The sequence below is a fragment of the Acomys russatus genome, chromosome 24, assembly GCF_903995435.1.
Source record: "Acomys russatus chromosome 24, mAcoRus1.1, whole genome shotgun sequence".
Taxonomy (NCBI): domain Eukaryota; kingdom Metazoa; phylum Chordata; class Mammalia; order Rodentia; family Muridae; genus Acomys; species Acomys russatus.
In genome coordinates, this window is record NC_067160.1 from 48,594,116 (window position 1) to 48,614,702 (window position 20,587).

Genomic DNA, 20,587 nt, shown 5'->3' on the forward strand with positions numbered 1-20,587 from the left:
CATTTTGAGGCCTTGTCTAAAACAAAACAAAACAAAAATACCAACACCAAAAACCAAATCAAAATTTTTATAAAAAGAGAACTGACGGGAATGAGTTGTGGGGCTGGGTAGATGGTTCAGTTGGTAAGAGTGCTAGCTATGTTAGCACGAATACCTTAGTTTGACTCTCTGGCATCCATGTAGAAGCCAGGCCTGGCCATGTGTGCTTATAACCTCAGCATTTGGGCCACAGAGACAGGACAAACCTTAGAGCTTGCTCAGCTGAAATGGCGAGTGTTCAGTTCAGCGGAAGGTGGGAAGTAGTAAGGTCTGGCTTCGGTATGCACATGCACATCACACACACGAAGCAAGTTGTAGAAAATTGGTCTTGAGCTATTGCCAAGATAAATAGTTTACATAAAACCATAAGGATTTTCTATGTCTGCCCCAGGTTTGAAGAATGGCATGGAGACCTATATTTATTTATAATAGCTTTAGGCCTTAGCTTACTCTTGTTCCCAACTAGCTCTTATAATAACCTATGTTAACCCATTTATATTAATCTGTGTTCTGCCGTGTGGCTCATTATCTCCCCTCAGTCTCATACGCCTGGCTTTCTCCATGTCTCACAGGCAAATCCTTTTGCTTCAGATTCTTCCCAGAGTTCCTATCTCTCCAGAAGTCCTGCCCATTCTTTCCTGCCTTTGTTCAGCTTGTTATTCAACCAATGTTTACAAAATACTGAGGCAGGTGATGCTTATTAAAAATCATAACACCAAAGTCCAGCCTGTACTCACCCCTCTGGGCACAGAAGTCAGCTTTGAATAATACAAGGACAGTCTTTACCCGTGCATAAAGATCACCCCAACAGTTTATGTGGGTTTATCACCTAAATATTAACACAACAATGGGATCTAATACACAACCCCAAAACATTTAATTTACCTTCCTGTTTAGATTAGTCTTTCCCTTTTAGACTGGGCGCCTCTCCTTTCAGTAGTGGTTTGGTGTGTGTGGGGTGCGTCTGTTAATCTTAACTGGAGTGAATTGATTAGTGTGGAGCTATGTGCTTATTAATGATAAATGAAGTTTAAAGACAGAATTCTGTCAGATTAACCAAAAAATTGTAGCTGTGCCACCATTTTTAAAGTATTTAAATCTGTTTTTGATAGCTACAACGCAAGATAATCTTGATGATAAGCTGAGGAAGTTTGAGATCCGTGACATGATGGGGCTAACAGATGATAGGGACATATCAGAGACAGTGAGCGAGACCTGGAGCACCGATGTCCTGGGGAGTGACTTTGACCCCAATGTTGATGAAGATCGTTTGCAGGAGATTGCAGGTAACTGGTGTTTGCGGCCTATAGGAATGGGTAGCCGTTTAGTTGTTATATCCATTTGTTCTTCATGGGAGGGGTTAGTGCTTTGACTGCCTGGGAAGCTGGTATCCATATGGAACAAGACATTTGAGTACTTAACTAAATAGGTATGTGTTACCTTCTGTGTTAATCTCCACTTTCTACCTCCTTTGAGAAGGAGGAAAGCTAGGGCTGGTAAGATGGCTGAGCTGGTAAAGTAAAGGCACTTGCTGCTCAGTCTCATAGCCTGACTTTGATAGGAGGATCTGTGTAGAGAAGGGGAGAACTGTCTCCTATAAGGTGTCTGTGACCAGCAGGTATGCCATGGTGTGCACATGCACACACTGTTCAAACACAAACAAACAAACAGACAACAAAAGAAGGCCAGGCTAGTCCCAGCACTCAGGGAGCAGAGGCAGAGGTCCTTTGTGACTTTGGGGCCAGCCTGGTCTACAGAGTGAGTTCCAGGACATCCAGTGTTACACAGAGAAACTCTGTCTCAAAAAAGGGAAGACAGGCAAGTCTTTTGAGTTAGTTTCATGTTGTCTTTTCTTTGGGACATAGTATATGTTCTCAGTTTGTGATGAGCTTACTCTCTTTTTGAGGCTAAAAACCTTACTATAAAGTGAAAATCCCATAAGATATGGACTAATAGAATATTAAAGGTCTTTAAAATGAGGGCTGGAGGTGTAGCTATTGGTAGAGCCCTCGCCTACCATGTATGATGGTCTAAGAGCCATCCCAAGGACCACACAACCATAGAAACCATGAAATAGAGTCATTTCTGGAAAGATTGACTTTGTTCCAAAGGATAGCCAGTTTTTCCTTTTTTAAAATGTCAGTTTAGTGTACGTGTATGTTTTAAAGATGTATTTATTATGTATACAATATTTTGTCTGTATGTATACCTGTAGGCCAGAAGAGGGCACCAGATTATGTTATAGATGGCTGTGAGCCACCATGTGTTTGCTGGAAATTGAACTCAGGACCTTTGGAAGAGCAGACAGTGCTCTTAACCTCTGAGCCATCTCTTCAGCCCCCAGTTTATTATGTTATGACATTCAAAATCTACCCTTTTTAGAGTACTATTTTTTGAATTCTGAAAGATTTCGTATGGCCTTGTAATTACCATCTTCATTTTTTTTAAATGGAAAATATCAACCAAAGACAACAGAGAATAGTGAGAGCTCATTGTACCCAGCCCTGAGCTTCAGCAACTAGACACACATGGCCAGTTTCATTTTCCCATTCTTGCCCTGTTCCCCTATCATGTTTAGGCAAGTTCCAGATATTCTTTTTTCTTTTAAAGATTTATTTGTATTTCATATGTGTGCGTGTCTGTGTTTCATGGGTACCACATGTGTACCTGGTATCTGCAGAAGCCAAAAGAAGGCATTGGGTCCCCTGGAATTGGAGTTATAAACAGCTGTGAGCCGCTATGTGGGTACTGGGAATGGAACCTGGGTCCTCTGTAAGTGCAATAAATGCTCTTTACTGCTGAGCCATCTCTCCAGGTCCTTATTTGCAATGCTTTTAATATTATATCTGTAAAAGATAGCTTTTACTTGTAACTATTCTCAAGACCTTTTCATGACCTGACAGAGTCTTTTGTTAGATGGAATCAAGTGTAGTATAGAATTCCCATCTGAAATGTTTTTTCTTTGCTTTTATTTTTTATGTGTGTGGATATTTTGCCAGCATGTGTATCTGTGCTCCACATGTGTGCAGTAGCTGCAGAGGCCAGCAGAGAGTTTTGGACCCTCTTGCACTAGAGATACAGCTATTTGTAAGCTGCCGTCTAGTTGTTGGGAATTGAACCCATGTCCTCTAGAAAAGCAGCCAGTGTTTTAACTGCTGAGCCATCTCTCTTCATCTTGAATCTATTAATAAAGGCATATAATAATGTTTTATTCCTTCCACTTGTGTTTTTTAATAGTGTATAGAGATTTCTTAATTGGTTTTGCATTATTTTTTTTTTCAGATGCCAAAGCATTAGTGTTCTTGGCCATAGCAGTATTTGCAGTTGGTTAGGTGCTATGAAGGAGCCATGTAGTCTCTTGCAAATGTATTTTATTGCTCTGATTTTGTGGCTAATATGCTGGAAGAAAACATGCTTGGCTAGTGTAACTTTATGTGGTTAAATTCTCTGGATTTTTATAGTCCCTGTAAGACTATAAATTTTATAAAGGTTAAAAAAAACCTATCAAGGCCATGGATAAGATTTGGTGAAAAACCTTAGTGAAAACTAACTGACATGAACCTAAAGATCTGTTTGGGGGGGGAGGGTGATGACACAACGGGACTGGAAGAGATGGCTCAGAGATTAAGAGCACTGTTCTTCTACAGGTCCTCAGTTCACTTCCCAGCTACCACATGGTGGCTCATAACCATCTATAATGAAATCTGGTGTCCTCTTCTGGCAAGCAGGCACACATGTAGGCAGAACATTGTATACATAATAAATGAATAAATCTTAAAAAAAAAAAAAAAAAGAAGATATGTTTTCCCTGTGGAGAGTCAAAGTTAAGCAGAGGAACTTCATGAAAAGGAGGTTGTGGGATTAGAGAGCTGGCTCAGCAGACACGAGCCCTATGTCTACTGCTCTTGCAGAGGAGAGGACGGGAGTTCAGTCCCCAGCACCCACATGGTGACTCACAGCTGTATGTAACTCTAGTTGCAGGGCATTTGATGTCTCTTCTGATCTGCTCAGGCTCATACATGCACATGGTGTGCATATCTCAGGCACACATATGCATATAAAATAAATATTCAAAGCAAAGGAATGAAAGAAACAAGGGTTGTACCAATTTGCCCAACTGCGAAAGTTGTGGTTTTAGTAGCATGCCTAAATGAAATGGTTCCCACTCAGCCACTTTCTTAGTGTTAAGATTTTTGTGTGACCTTTCTCCACTGCTCTCCACACTTTCCTTTCTTTGTAACACTTTGCTCCCCCTGGTTGTACAGGTGCAGCCGCAGAGAATGTGTTAGGCAGTTTGCTGTGCCTCCCGGGTTCAGGGTCTGTTCTCCTTGACCCTTGCACTGGCTCTACCATATCAGAGACCACAAGTGAAGCTTGGAGCGTAGAGGTATTGCCAAGTGACTCGGGTGAGTGTTCTGGCATTGTTTGCTTTTCACTTTGCATAGAACTTTAACATGAAAGGTGTCTTAAATTTTATATTAGGTATACTGTGCCAAATGATATACTTTTATTTGTTTTTCTGTTTTGGTTTTTGAGACAGCCTGACTTTAAACTCAGAATGCCTCAGTGTACTAGAGTTTCAGGCATTTAACTACAGCACCCAATGAGACACATTCACTCTCCTTTCTCTCTCTCTCTTCTTCTCTCCCTGTCCATATATATGTATATATGTCCATATATATGTATATACATATATACATATACAATAGCAGACAATTATATTGTTACATTTTTCAAGGAAAAATTATTGTTGGGTAATAATAAAATAATATTTTGTAATATTTTTATTATAATAATAAAATAACAAAACATAGCAAGTACTGTCAGGTGGTCGTGGTGTACACCTTTCATCCCAGCATTTGTGGGTCAGAAGCAGTCGGATCTCTGAGCTCAAGACCAGCCTGGATCCTCAGGGCTACACAGAGAAACCCTGTTTCAAAAAAACCCAAAACAACAACAATAATAACAACAACAACATAGCAAGTGTTTCTGAGTCTATGCTAAATTATATTTGAAATTCATCAGAATTTTGTGTGTATGGTGTGTTCTTCAGTTTCATCAGTTCATCCCAGGATGCAAGTAACAACCCAGCTCAAACTCTGCACTTCGCGTTCCTAATCAACATCCTTGCGTTTGTCCCTGGATGGCCAGGGCGGAGAAATAGCCTAGTGAGCTCAGTCTTCAGAAGGAGAGAAACACGCACTCACGTTCTCATTCACTCACGCGCAAACAAAATGTTAATTTATCCTTGGGAATGACTTGTCCTTTTAAGAGAAGTCTGAAAGTTTGTGTATTAATCTTTTTGAGATGAAAAGTTTTTAAAATTACATGTTCACATGAGTGTCTGTATGTGGGTATGTGCACATGTAAATGCAGGTGCCCATGGGCTCCAAAAGAGGTTATTGTGTCTTGTGGGCCGGAGTCCAGAGTTCAAGGCAACTGAACCATCTGGTGTGAGTGCTGGGAACAGAATGCATCCTCTGAGGAGCATCAGACACTCTTGACTGTTGAGCCGTCTCTCCAGCACTAAGTTATTATTTTCATCTTATGTTTTGAGTGTTTGTATGTATGCATTTGTATCCATTTTACATAGCTGAGTTACAGCCGTTTGTGAGCTGCCATGTGGGTGCTGGGAGCTGAACCCAGGTCCTCTCTAAGAGCACTAAGTACTCTTAACCACTGAGCCAGCTCTCCAGTCTCTTAAATTTGTTGGCACAAGCCAATAATTTCAGTTTGTGCTATATAATGAGACTCCTATCTCAAAAGCCAGTTAATAGATTATGAGGTAAAGAAATTGTTTTTCATTCTTTTGGGGGGATAGTTTCAAACAAGATCTCACCATGTAGCTCAGGCTGTTCCTGGAACCACCAGTGTAGATCAGTGTGGCCTCAAACTCACAGAGACCTACCTGCATATGCCTCCTGAGTGCCAAAACCAGAGGCACCTGCCCTGATGCCCATTTTACATGTTTTTGAAAATGTAGAATGTTGAAATGTAGAATTGATACAATACTAAGCTATTCTATGCTCTCTTGTTCAGTTTACATGTTGAACAAAAACGTGCCTTTTTTTTTAAAAGAGTAGTCTAGAAATAGTTGTCATCTGTACATAGAAACTGGCTATATACTAGGAGGAAATCATAATTTTGCCTTCTTTAAACCTTGATCTAATTAGCTTTGCTAAGTAACTTAAACTTAGGAATCTCTTTACACCCCAATAGCTTGTATGTCTGAGTCACAAACGCTGAAATTTTGCACGCTCACAGAATCACTAGGTGACGCTCTGTCTTGTGTTCAGAGGCTCCAGACTTGAAGCAGGAGGAGCGCCTCCAGGAGCTGGAGAGCTGCTCTGGACTGGGCAGTACATCTGATGACACCGACGTCAGGGAGGCTAGTTCCCGCCCCAGCACTCCAGGCCTCAGTGTTGTGTCCGGTATGTCTGTCTTGTTTTAAGGACTAGGAATTTGACAGTATTTCCTACTCCCTACTTATAAAGTATTATCAAAGAGATACTGGGTTTTGTTGTAGTTTTATGGTATGGTACTAGTTGTTGAACCCAGAACTCGGAGCATGTTAGTCAAGTGCTCTGTCACTGAGCTGTATGTCTATACCCAAAGGATGTGTTTTATTTAGGAGCTCAGTAATCTCCAGGGAGCAAAATAAGTTATATGCCTCCGTAATCTTTGAGAACTCAATGTGTGGCTCTTATAGCCTGTTGAGAATCATTCCTCTACAACTGTATTGTTGGTAGCTTCTGGTACATTATTCAGGTATAACGTGTGATTCTGGTTATGTTGTATAAAACAAGATAAGTATATCTGGACAGCAGCATGATAAACTCACAGTATTCAGCAACTCTCGTGTATTCAACTGGAATATATAAAATTTGAGAAAGAATTTCTCCAGACTTCATATAATTTTGTGTAGCTACTTTGTTCTTCTTGCAGATTATTTATTTACTCCTGTCTTTTCACTGTATTTTTCAAAGGTATAAGTGCTACATCGGAGGATATTCCCAATAAGATTGAAGATTTAAGATCTGAGTGCAGCTCTGATTTTGGGGGTAAAGATTCTGTAACTAGTCCAGACATGGACGACATAGCCCATGGTAAGTAGTGGGAGTGAGAATGGCTTTTTAAGATGATCATCACAGCCTTGCTTGGTGACACTTGCTTTATTATACCAGCATTTGGGAAGTGGAGGCTGGGGGATGTCTTTGAGTTTGAGATTTTCCTAATCTACATAGTGAGTTCTAGGTCAGGCAAGTCTACACAGTGAGACCCTGTCTCAAAAAAACAAAACAAAGTGGGGCTGGGGAGATGGCTCAGCATTTAAGAGAACTGACTGCTCTTCCAGAGGAGCTAGACACCCACATGGCAGCACAGTCGTCTGTCTGTAGCTTCAGTTCCAAGTGGATCTCTGGCCTCTGGTGGCACTGCATGTATATGGTACACAGATACACAAGCAGGCAAAAAACACAGATACATACAGAATATGTATGTAAGTAATGTAATGTAATGTAAAAAAAAAAAAAACCCCACAAATCAAGAACAACAACGATATATTGCTGGTATTTCATTAATTAATATAGGTCTTCAGGCATAACCTAAGTCAATGTGTACTTAATGCTTTAAATGTTCATATTTAACTTTGGTTCAGTTAGAGCACATTTCACTTCGAGAAATGTGTCATAAGGAAATCCATGAATGGAGAAATTTCTAGCCTCTGTATACTTATCTATTTAATATTTGTAGTTGTGTTAAGATGTGCTTAGGGGTATCTTTTTGGGAGGATAGCCTCTGTATTCTAAAATAGTACATTTACAAGTTAGAGTTAATTTCATGGCATTATATACTCATTTCACTCACAGATTCTTCTTAAATTCAAGTCATTTGCTGAAAGAAATATTAGCCTTTCAAATCAAGTCATTTGCTGAAAGAAATATTAGCCTTTCAAATTTTACAGTTCTCTAATTACTTCTTTAGATAGTACTGCTTGCTTTTATGGTGGGAGGTGAGTCTCAGAGAGGCTGAGCCATTATGAAAAATATGGGTGAGAGCCCATGGTTGTGTTCTTTGGACTAACCATAATAGCATTTGTCCATCAGGTAATAAGCACTCTAAGTGTAGAGAAAGTCCTTATTTGCAAATTAAGACATGTGATAATCAGAATTTGATTCTTATTAGTTTGATTTATTTATGATATGCTACTCAAGTTCTAATTGATTAAGAGAGAAGAACTGTGGTAGAGTCCCAGCGCCTTCTTCGGTATGGGGAGCTCTGTTTACACCTGGCTTGATCTCATGGTGTGCCTTCTTGTTGTAGGCGCCCACCAGCTGACCTCTCCTCCCTCTCAGGCAGAGTCTCTGCTTGCCATGTTTGACCCGCTGTCTTCACATGAAGGTATGCGTGTGGAATGAGCCCTTGCACTCTTGTCATGAACAGAAGCAGATATGCAAGCCTTTGGCTAATGCCTTGGTGGAGTAGTGCTGTCTTGTCTGCAGTGCTTCTTTTCTGTGTTACAGGGGCCTCTGCTGTAGTAAGGCCAAAGGTTCACTACGCTCGGCCCTCACATCCACCACCAGATCCTCCAATTCTGGAAGGTACAGTGGGAGGAAATGAGGCCAGGTTGCCCAACTTTGGCTCTCACATTTTAACTGCAGCCGAAATGGAGGCGTTCAAGCAAAGGCACTCTTACCCTGAGAGACTGGTCCGCAGCAGGAGCTCTGATATAGTGTCTTCTGTGCGAAGGCCTATGAGTGACCCCAGCTGGAACCGACGCCCAGGAAATGAAGAGCTCCCTCCAGCCGCAGCCACGGGTGCTACTTGTTTAGTGGCTGCACCTCACTCGTCATCTTCGTCCCCGAGTAAGGATTCTTCAAGAGGAGAGGTATGGGACACAGGATGTAGGACTTGCACATTGTGGTCAGGTCAGTGTTCTGTTTGATGGGTTCCCACGGTGTCTGAAACGGGTATTAAGGATGACTGTGGTTGTAATGAAAGATGATCTGTTGGACTGGGAGGTGTGGGCAGACCTTTAGCCCAGTACTCGGGAGGCAGAGGCAGGTGCGTCTCTATGAGTTTGAGGCCAGCCTGGTCTATACAGCAAGTTCCAGAACAGCCAGGGCTACAAAGAGAAACCCTGTCCCCCCCATCAAAGGAAACAAAACAAAAAGAAACAAACAAACAAAAATCTGTCAGTCTAATAATCCATTATATTCGTATAACTAGATTTTGTAGCAATCTTGCATTTTACAGCACTTAGCTCTTTTCTCCACACAGTTTTGTATTTAATTACACCTAGGATTCTTTTGAGATGGTTAAAGAGATATCACTTTTGAAAGCCATAAATTTGGGAAGACACACAGTTCTTCCTCATTTAAAAGCAATTTTCCTGGGGAATAGGGTGGAAGAAGGAGGGGAAGATATAAGCGAGGGGATAAGAATAAATAAATAACTAAATGAAAAAAAGTAATTTTACACCCCAATTCTTCTCTCCCTTTTGTTGAGTTAGTAAGTGTCCTACAAACAGCACATTGTCCTGCGTGCAATTCCACTCATCGGCACGCTGAAATGCTCACTCCAATCAGGTCTCCCCAGTTTCCTGCATTACTTTTTTTTTGATTTTTTTTTTTCAAGACAGGGCAGCTCTGTGTACCCCTGGCTGTCCTTGACTCACTCTGTAGACCAGGCTGGCCTGGAACTCACAGTGATCCACCTGCCTCTGCCTCCCCAGTGCAGGGATTAAAGGCGTGCGCCACCACCTCCCAGCCTGTGAAGAATGTATTTTATGTCTTTACTAAAATTATCTGCCTGTGTACCACGTACATACAGCATCTGCAGAGACCAGCAAAGGGCATTGGGTCCATTGGCACTAGAGTTACAGATGGTTATGAGCCAACGTGTGGGTTCTGGGAATCAAACCTGTGTCCTTTGGAAGAACATCTTACCTGCTGAGCTGCTTCACTGTATTCTCCGGCTAGCTCTGGAGTCAGCTACTTCCCCAAGGGTCTCTAGGGCCTCTTGGTCAAAACTAGTTTTCAGAAATTGAGATGAGTCAGAACTCATTGCTGTGCATGTTGCTACTCTCAGAGCCTCTCAACAAACAGAGCTGGGAGAGAGAGAGAGAGAGAGAGAGAGAGAGAGAGAGAGAGAGAGAGAGAGAGAGAGAGAGAGAGAGAGAGAGAGAGAGAGAGAGAGAGAGAGAGAGAGAGTATGCGTGTGCACTCGGGCTTCTAGGTGTATACACAGTTACCTCTGTATTCACTTCTGTCTCTCTTTCTTGGCATAGAGGGAACAGTGAGTGAATAGACACTGGAGATTTAGTTTCAGTCTTAAAAAAAAAACAAAAAACAGAGGTTATTTTGTTTTCCCTCTCTCCCATGCTTTAACTCCTCAACCATGAGAAACCTGCATTCCTTATTCCTCATGTATGTACTTAGTTAGGAGTTTGCCTATAGATAGACTTTCCTGCCACATAAGCCCTCATCTTTGTACTTGAAAAAGTTACCTATTGTTAATTTCGTCTTCTCCATTCACATGAAGCCTATTTTTTTTTCCTTTTTTCAGACAGGGTCTCTCTGTGTCGCCTTGGCTATCCTGTACTGACTCTGTAGACCAAAGTGGCCTTGAACTCACAGAGATCCACCTGCCTCTGCCTCCCAAGATCTGAGATTACCAGCACTGTGCCCAGCTCCACATGAAGCCTTTTAATAAGTATTTCCTCCTAAATAGAAATAGAGACAGTTAATTACAAAGAAGAAAGCACCCTGAGAGTAAGAGTGGACTGGTGGGCAGAGAGAAAGGCACCTGCTCCTACCGCCAAGAATTGATAGTTCCAGTTGAGCAAAGGAAAAAGTGGAAATTAAGAAATTTTCTGAAGCCGGGAAATGGTGGCGCACGCCTTTAATCCCAGCACTCGGCAGGCAGAGGCAGGTGGATCCCTGTGAGTTCAAGGCCAGCCTGGTCTACAAAAGCGAGTCCAGGACAGCCAAGGCTACACAGAGAAACCCTGTCTGAAAAAGAAAAAAAAAAAAGAAAGAAAAGAAATTTTCTGAGATCACATTATAGGCTAGTAACAGGATTACTGGTCCTGCCCTTCCATGTGAACAGAGTTATAATTGGTGAGCAGAGAGAGGCTGGGCAGATCTAGGTTTGATGGTCAGCTGTGCAGGAAAGCTATGTGCCTTAGGGAAGGTCACCTCACTTAGTTTCATGCACTTCATCTATAAAAAGGACTTATAACAGGGCATGGTGGTGCACACCTTTAATCTCAGCACTTGAGAGTCAGAGGCAGGCAGATCTGTGTGAATTTGAGGCCAGCCTGGTCTACAAGAGAGTACAGGACAGCCAAGGCTACACAGAGAAACCCTGTCTCGGGGGGTGGGGGTAAAGGGGAGTGAAGAGGAGGAGGAGGAGACGACGACGACTTATGAGCTGAGGTGGTAGCTCATGCGGTTAGCCTGGTCTGTGCAGTGCATATGAGACCAGCCTGGGTTACAGATTGAGACCCTGTCTCAAAACAAAAACTAATAAAAAGCCTTAATAACAGGAGCTATTTTCTCAGGCAGCTGAGAGGGTTGTGAGATCTGTTCTCAGGCTCAGTTTCTGGGACACCAGGTTCCTATTGCTACACCACACCATCTTTCCCCCATCAAAATACACTGCACTGCATTTACTTAGGGTTTCCTATTTTGTTTGTTTTGCTTTTGTGCTGAGGATTGAACCCAGAGCTTGTACCTGCTAAGCACTGACTCTCACATTGAGCTCTACTGAGTCCCTTCTTCATAGGTGTTCTTTGGGAACCCACCATAGCTAATTCAGTCAGGCCTTTGGTTTGCTAGTAGTATAGAGACAGAGTCTATCCTCAATCTCATCGGTCTGACCCGAAGAGCATCTGTCCACATTCCAGAGGTGCCTGGGAGTGTGGCTTAGTTCCTGAGGTCCATTCCTAGCGCTATTCTCCTCTTGTTTTAAGGCAAATAGGACTGACTTAAAGACACAGAGAAATCCTTTTTGTAGCAGTCTGCCCTGCTGCTCACCTCCAATTAACACATCAAACTCTTCCTGCAGACTGAAGAGCGCAAGGACAGTGATGATGAGAGGTCAGACAGGAGCAGACCTTGGTGGAGGAAGCGTTTTGTTTCAGCCATGCCTAAAGGTAATTTCATAAAACTTTAGAGTGCTGTCTGTAAGAACAAAGCCTCAAGCCTCTTTTGGAGAGCAGTCTCACCACGCCTCTGTGATGTTCTGGGCCTGATTGAAGCCCCGTGGAAGTGTAGGAATGCTTTCTCTGAGAAGAATGCTCGCCCTGCTCTTGTTGGGAAGTAGCGTCGGTGCTCTAGATGCCAACCATGCCGCTCACTGTCGTTAAACATGGAAGGCTCTCGGCATGTTACTGTCACTGTTAACTTAATGTTGACTAGCCACGTTGACATTCCTGGAACAGATCTAAGCTTTTCATGTCTATATGCATTGAAAGTGTGCGTGCCTTACAAATATAGCTAGTGTCTATTGTGGAAGGGAATTGTATATGTATATTTTTTGTGAATAGCCTGGCATCCTTTGAGTTGGCAAAAATTTCTCTTCCTGGAAGAAGAAATCACCCAAAAGTTGGGGACCATAGGCCTTTTCCCAGGCTGTGGCACTTAGGAGCTGAGGAGACCTGTGTCTCCCCAGGCTCAAGCCCACCTAATGTGGAGGAGTGAGTGAGGCAGGAGCTCTGAATGTGTTGTTTTGGCGAGGTTAAGAGGTAGTGGTTTTGATCTCAGCGGATCCTCATTAAATCATTCTTTCTATGGCACATGACTCCACAGCAGATTCTGAAAACCTCTTTAAGACCCTTTGGTGCTATTTTAAGAATGATTATCAGTTGACGCTTGGGATTTCTTAGCTTTTAAACTTTCAACCTCCTTGCACTTAGAAATGTTGGCACACCAGTTAACTTCCGAGGAGTGCAGTATGTTATATGTCACACTACTGACTCTATTTAATTTCCAGCTCCTATACCATTTAGAAAGAAAGAAAAACAAGAAAAAGACAAAGATGATCTGGGGCCTGACAGATTCTCAACACTCACAGGTTTGTAGACCCATGGGCTTCCTGGCTCCTTCATTCCCAGAGCACATATTTCATAACACTTTTCTTGGGTGCCATAAGCGTTGCCTTTTTAGAAGGGTGTGTCTATGTGTGTACTGTGGGAAGTATGTTCTTCATGGCTCTGTGGTTTCTCCCAGGGGCCACAGTGGGTCTCGGTGTGCTCTTCCTACAGACCACCACCACCATCACCATCCTCATTACCATAACCTGTTTCTGACAAGGCCTGCCTGACAGCTCGCCACCCAGGGGACGATGCCACGTGACTTTTGGAGTGTGTGGCGCTGCCTCTAGTGCTCTGCATGCCATATCTCTCTGGATCATTGGTTGGATAGTTTTCTCTTAGCACTGATCGTAGGGCACTAAATTTATTTTCATCTATAGTTTGCTCTAGCTTATTCAGGATCACAATGAAATGCTGTTTTAGAGAATCGTCTTTTAAAAATGATTAAAGTATTTGTTCAAACAGTATCACAAATGCCAACCATTGTTGTAAAAGTTAAAGACGTCATAAATTTTTTTTTCCAGCTTGAACTGTTATAACAGCTGTCTGGCCCATGACAGAGCTTTAGGGATCTTCCTTATTCAACACCTGCACTTCTGCAGCTTCTTTGGTACCTAAACATTGTCTGTGAGCGCTAGCATGAATGTCAACATTGAATTTGATAGTTATGCATTGAGTATAGAGTATACATAGAGTGTATAGAGTGTGCTATAGAGTATCTAGAAGGAAGTTCATTTCCCAGTTATGTTTTTTCCTTAATTTTAAGGTGTGCTATCTTTCCCTCCCACTGAGTCACAATGAAGCCTTTTTATTTAAAAATGGAATAAGTCTTAAGATCATGCTCTCAAAAGTGACCAGCACAGTACATGCAGCATCCCATTTTGATGTGTTCTGATGTCTACGTGTGCATATTAGGTGCACCTCTTTAATACAGCTTATACAGCCCCGCTTTATTTCATTCATGGCTTCTCCATACTAAAGGGTATGAGCAACAGGAGACAGGTGGACAGGCCACAGTGCCCGGCTGAGAGCATCCCATTCTGTCCTTTTTGGTCAGCAAATATTTGCTGAGTATGTGACTCGTGCAGGCTGTACTAGGTACTGTGGGTATTGGGAAGAATTGAAAAGACACTTCTTGTGTGTATTTTCCTGTGTGCTGTGAGACGTACACATATGTCACTGAGGATGCTGGCGTATTTTTAAATCCCAGCTCTTAAAAGGCATAAACAGGCGTTCGAGGCCAGTTTGATCTACATAGTGACCAAGCTCAGGCCAGCCAGAGCTGTTTAGTGAGACCCTGTTTTTAAAAAGGGCAGAGGAGAGTACATATAAATATATATAAGCTGAATTACACTGGATGGAATAATTTTGTATGCAAATAATTTAATTAATGACTTTGGAGGAATTGTTAGGTTTTTGGGCAGTCATTTTTTTCTTGATGCTGAGATTGGTAGCTGAATAAGGTTTTTTTGTTTTTCCATAAAATAGTTCACTTTCTTTGGGTCTGATTGACGCTTAGCTTTCATATTGGAGAAATTCTACCCAAACCTAACTAATGATCACTTGGAAGCTAACCATGAAATCAGTTTGAAATGTTATGAAGAAACATCATTTTTTTATTAGCCTGGGCAAAATTCTGCCACTCTGACAAATGTTTTTTATGATCTCTCCCAATTCTCTCAGTGTTTGTATATGGTGGCTGCTCTTTGACTGGATCAGATATGTGTAACTTTTTACTTATCTTCACCATGTGTCATACACTTCCCAGTTCCTACTGAAAACACTTGGCTTTTGAATCATTTTTATTGGCTATAAAGTAATTTGACTCTATTACACTGTAGTGTAACTGATTTTCCTATTGAAATATTTAAGTTGTTTCCTATTGTTTTTCTCTGAAAATATCTTTGTGCCTATAGGGGCACCTTTGTGTGGTTGATGTTATTATATTGTGCTGGGGATTGAACCCAGGCCTATACATGCCAGTCAGGCACTCCCCTACTAACTACTCCAGCTCTGCTTCTGCTTGAATTATTTTCCTAGGATAACATTTTTGAGAAGTATGTTATTAAAATAAAAGCAATAAGCAGCATTATAGTTTGATTGACTGAGTTTAGCCTATTTGTTGTTGTCCCTCTCCACCATCCTTGTCAACTTTCAAAAAGATAACCAGTGGGGCTAGGGACATACTTGGAACATGTGTTGCCCTTGCAGAGAACCTGGGTTCAGTTCCCAGCACTGACATGTTGGCTCACAGCCACCTGCAACTTCAGTTCCAAGGGCTCTTCTGGCCTCCTCAGGAACCAGGAATACATGCAGTACATTTGCACACATGAAGCAAACACCCAAAAATATAAAATAAGTAAATAAATAAGAGTGTTTTAAAAGCTGAGCACAGTGGCACACTCCTGTAATCCTAGCACTCTGGGAGGGAGAGGTAGGCGGGTCTCTGTGAGCTCATGGACAGCCTGGCCTTCAAAGTGAGTCCAGGACAGCCAAGGATACACAGAGAAACCCTGTCTTGGGTGGGGGTGGGGAGGGGAAGCTATAACCAAAAATATTACTCCTTAAAAGGACTCTGCAGTGGTTCCATTTATAGTTTGAAAAGGTTCACAATTGATTATGAATCTCTTGTCATGACCACACTGTAATGACCGACATTTTAAATGTCTTTGGATGTCAGATGTGCTCACACCAGTAATCCCTGCACTTAAAAGTCTGAGGCAGAAGGATTGCCACAAGTTCAAGGCCAGTGTAGACTACAGAGTGAGACCTTTTCCAAAAAAGAAAAAATGCAAAGCACAACTTTGTGAACCACCTATATAGATTGAGGTATTTTATAGAAACATGAATAGCAGATCCTTGTTTTGTGGAGAGGAAAGGCCTGTGAGAACACTGCTCAGTCTCCATGCCTCACGCTTACTTATCTGCTATAGTATAGGGGTGCCAGTATATCTGTGTGCATTGTTTGGTGAGTAAGTGTCCACATAGGGTGCTCAGCACAAGATCACTGGCACGTGGCACCAACACAATACTATTAGCTGCTGTTGCCATCATACCTACATACACACATAGTGGTTTTGATGTGATTTTAGAAATTTTTACAAATGGGATTCTATCAGACTCTAGACAGCTGGTTAACCATTGACTTAACTCAACGTCAGGAGTGTGAGGTTCACTATGGAACTTCATTTTGTATTCAAGATCCATAATAGTTCAGTAATGACTACTCTTTGAGACTGTAGGCTATCTTGTGTGTATGGTACTGGGCATCAAACTCAGGGCCTTGTAAATGCTAACTAAGCAAGTCTCTACCACTGAGCTATGGTCCTAGCTTGGTTCTTGTTGAGACAAAGCTATAGCAGGCTGGCCTTGAACTCCTAATTCTCTTCCTTCCACTTCCCAAGTGCTGGGATTACAAGTATGTGCCACAGTAGCAAGCTAGGTCAGACGTCCTAATATCTGACTTAGTTGTCAGAGGAACAGTCCCATTGGTGAAACAGTCTGCTTTCTGTGCAGCTCGTGGACCATCCTAGATGCCTAGAATACCTAGGCTCTCTAGCAGTGCCAGTGTATGGACAAAAATGCTGTGTCCTGGCAGCTGCTCTGTCATGGAGAGATGTAGTGAGATAGAATAGGATGCTCTTTAGCTTTCAAATGTGATGTAAATAGGGATTCACAAAGAAAGAATGGAGAAAGCCAGTTCTCAAAATTAAAAAAGGATTTCAGTCTCATTTGAACAATTATTTTTCACCTTTAGCATGGAGATGTCCAATTAAGTGTAAATATACAAATTCATTGTTGGGGCTGTGTGGTGGTCTCAACACTCAGCAGGCTTAGGTGGGAGAACCACAAACTCAAAGCTAGGCCCTGGGCTCCATAATGAGTTAAAGGTCAGCCTAGGTTGTACAGCAAAACTCTTCTTCTATTTGTCCCCACTCCTACAAAAAGGAACCATTGGTAGAAGTTGTGTTAGCATGAATTGATAGTTACTGTGACTCAAGCAAGCAGTTTAGAATCCTTTCTGTCCTGAACTTTGACACACTCATGTAGAACTCCAGCAGTGCTGAGGTAGAGTGCATCTTCCTGGCTTCCTGCCTTGGGCAGGCTCTTACACCTAGCGATGGGGTTGAGCAGGCAGCTGCATGGTGCCTCATAACACTGAGATATGCGCCCTTCTTGAGTTTGACCTCCTAACTCGCCTTTGGGACTATGCTACTGTTGTCATACTAACAGTAGAGGTGACATAAACCCCAGAGCTAACTCTCTCTCTCTCTTCCTCTGCAGATGAGCCCAGCCCTAGGCTTAGTGCACACGCTCAGGTTGCTGAAGATATTCTGGACAAATATCGGAATGCCATTAAGCGGACCAGCCCCAGTGAAGGAGCAATGGCAAACGATGAGAGTACAGGTGATCATCACGATCGATCGGAAGAGTGACAGTTTGTCGCAGGGATTAAGGGAATCCAAACTAAAGTAGCCTTTACAGTAGGCTAGCCACAGCAGTCACAGTACTTGAACATTACAGCTTTTGTAAGCACGTCTCTCCCTACACTTCCCACTGAGCCTGGGCACCCCACATGTTCAGATGGTTTAGGGTCATCTGATGAGCCCAGAGGAACTTGGTGCATGCTTCATTGAGGGGGAATCTTTTTTTTTTTTTTTTAACTGTCTAAAGAAATGAGATTTGGTGTGGTTATGGACCTTTAGTAGAGCTGCGGAGGCCGACTCAGGCTAAGGCATCCTTGTTCCTTGGAATTTCTTTTCTACAGTGTTCTCTCTTTTTGTAGTGGACTGCTGACTAGCTGTTATAAAAATATGGAGTCTGCAACATAAATTAAGAGAAAGCAGAAGCATAAGCAGTTTGCTAAGTCTGTCTGTACCTGTGTATGCAGAGAGCATTCTCTAGAAGAATCTTCAGTTAAGCAGTAACATGAGCTGTCCTGAGGAGGGTACTTAAGGTCGAAGAGGAAGTGAGGGCAAGGAAGGATTCCACCTCTTTGTTTTTCTTTTTCAGAGTTCGAGTGGTAAGACAGGCTCTCACTCTGTAGGGCAGGCTGCCCTTCAATTCAGAATTCTCCTGCCTGCCTCCCAAGTGCCAAAATTACAGTGCAGTGAAGGTTAATAACCCTATATTTAGATTGCCAGTCAGTAACATTTTGTACAGTGTTTAGGGATATTTTATTCCTTTTGACTTGGAAGTTTTTTGTTTTTGAGACAGTCTCATGTAGGTCAGGCTTGTATTAGACTAACTGTACCACTGGATAACCTTGGATTTTTCTTCTAAGATTAATTTTGTTTCATGTGTATGGGTATTTTTATCTGCCTATCTGTTCAGCACACTGTTGTTCTCTGGAAGAGAAGCCAGTGCTTTTTTTTGTTTTGTTTTGTTTTGTTTATTTTATTTTATTTTACTTTTTTTGCTTTTTTTTTTTTTAAGATATATTTATTATGTATAAATGTTCTGCCTGCATGTGTGTGCACCTGCTCGCCAGAAGATCTCATTATAAATAGTTAGAAGCCATCATGTGGTTGCTGGGAATTGAACTCAGGACCTCTGGAAGAGCAGGCAGTGCTCTTAACCTCTGAGCCATCTCTTCAGCCCCCGAGGCTAATGCTTTAACCTCTGGGCCATTTCTTCAGCCCAGGCCATGAACTCTGGATCTTTTTGCCTCCACTTTAAGTGCTTGGCATGGATTACCACACCCATTTTATGTGGTACTGGAAATGGGATCCAGGGATTCTGTTCTGCACACTGAACAAGCACTCTGCTGACTGAGCCCCATGTCCCTTAACTATATATGTGTATGTATTATCTTGTAGTAACTGACTCATTAAAAACAAAGTAGTTTTGGGAATCTCAGATCTGGCCTTGATGAGTTTATGAGCTGGTCCCTGCTAAGTCTTAGGTGTGGGAGGTCTCTGTTGAGGAGCATTAGGAGACCTGAGTGAGGGTCTGTTCCAGCATTTGTCAGGAGCCCCTGTCTTTAGTGAAGGTGTTGTTAAAATGTGATTCAGTGTTTGTGATTGTGGAATATGAACTTTATAGTTGTTTCAAGCCTCAGCTTTCTTAGACTGGGGTAAGAAGTACAGCCATTCTCTGCTGTGATGTCTCCTGCCTTGATACATTGCCTTGCTGTCGAGCCTCATTATGTGTCTGAAATTTGTCTTCTTTCTCCAAGAGCTCTTATTGTGAGATAAACTTACTTATGATTAAATGTCTTTGTATACCTGCTAGTACCAGACATTTCCACATTAACCTGTTTACCCTCTCCTTGGGGACTGGTTTTGTTTAGAGGTCATGGGTGATGGTGAAAGTGCTCATGATTCTCCCCGGGATGAAGCACTGCAGAACATCTCAGCTGATGATCTCCCAGACTCTGCCAGCCAAGCAGCCCAGCCTCAGGATTCTGCTTTCTCTTACAGGTACATCTTTTAGGGTGTGAAGTTTGGGGTTTGAACACTCTTTTTTTTTTTTTTGCTTTGTTTTTGTTTGTTTGTTTGTTTGTTTGTCTGTGTAGCCCTGGCTGTCCTGGAACTCACTCTGTAGACGAGGCTGGCCTTAAACTTAGAGATCCTCTTGCTTCTGGCTCCAGAGCGCTGGGATTAAAGGTGTCCACCACCACAGCCTGGATTTTTTTTCCCCCCTCCTCTTTTACTTTTTTCAAGACAGGGTTTCTCTGTATAGCCTTAGCTGTCCTGGACTTTCTTTGTAGACCAAGCTGGCCTCAAATGCACAGAGACCCATTTGCCTTTGCCTCCCTGAGTGTTGGGATTACAGGTCCAGCTTTTAATATTTTTTTAAATTAAAATATAATTACTTTGTTTTTTCCCACTCCCTTTCCTCCTTCCAACCCTTCCTATTTGGGCTTTGAACATTTAAAAATCACCATTGCAGTCATTTCAAGCCTGCCAATTGTGAGACGTAAAGAAGTGCTGGGCGATGACCCTGTCTGTGACGTGCTTGTGCATGAGTTATGACGGCCTAAATTCAACCCTGGGCCTACCTGAGAAAGCCAAGCCTGATGGTGTGCACTTGTAATCCCAACACTGAGCCACAGAGCCCTAGAGCTCACTGGCCAGTTACCCTAATCTAGCTCTAAGCCAATGAGAGACCCCATCTCAAAAAACAAATGCTGATGGCATCTCCTGAGGAATGACACTGAGGCTGTCCAGCAGCCTCTATACACATGCACACTTGAGATCACACAAACACAATTTAAAACAATAAAAATAAATATTTAAGGGGGGGGGAGATTCAGGGGGCAGGCAGTTAGGAAGGTGAGAGAGCAATCTAGCAAGAGGCTTTCCACCATGGCTCTTGCCTCTGCTCTTGCTTTGGTTCCTGCCCTGATTTCCCTCTGTGCTTGACTGTGATCTGGACATGTGAGCCTAGTAGACTTTTTCTCCCCAAGTTGCTCTTGATCATGTTATTTATCACAGCAATAGAAAGCAA

The 20,587-nt window shown here is 42.3% G+C and overlaps 1 protein-coding gene across 1 annotated transcript in view; it reads left to right on the top strand.

Moving 5' to 3' along the window:
* The window catches only part of Gapvd1 (GTPase activating protein and VPS9 domains 1), a 74,184-nt gene that overhangs the window by 38,715 nt on the left and 14,882 nt on the right, over positions 1 to 20,587 (top strand). The window contains exons 10-19 of the mRNA XM_051166794.1: positions 1,152 to 1,325; positions 4,305 to 4,445; positions 6,336 to 6,470; positions 7,026 to 7,145; positions 8,362 to 8,439; positions 8,562 to 8,926; positions 12,109 to 12,196; positions 13,036 to 13,116; positions 17,420 to 17,542; positions 19,428 to 19,557. Of these exons, the coding sequence (XP_051022751.1) occupies positions 1,152 to 1,325; positions 4,305 to 4,445; positions 6,336 to 6,470; positions 7,026 to 7,145; positions 8,362 to 8,439; positions 8,562 to 8,926; positions 12,109 to 12,196; positions 13,036 to 13,116; positions 17,420 to 17,542; positions 19,428 to 19,557 (1,435 nt within the window). The remainder of the gene's footprint in view (positions 1 to 1,151; positions 1,326 to 4,304; positions 4,446 to 6,335; positions 6,471 to 7,025; positions 7,146 to 8,361; positions 8,440 to 8,561; positions 8,927 to 12,108; positions 12,197 to 13,035; positions 13,117 to 17,419; positions 17,543 to 19,427; positions 19,558 to 20,587) is intronic.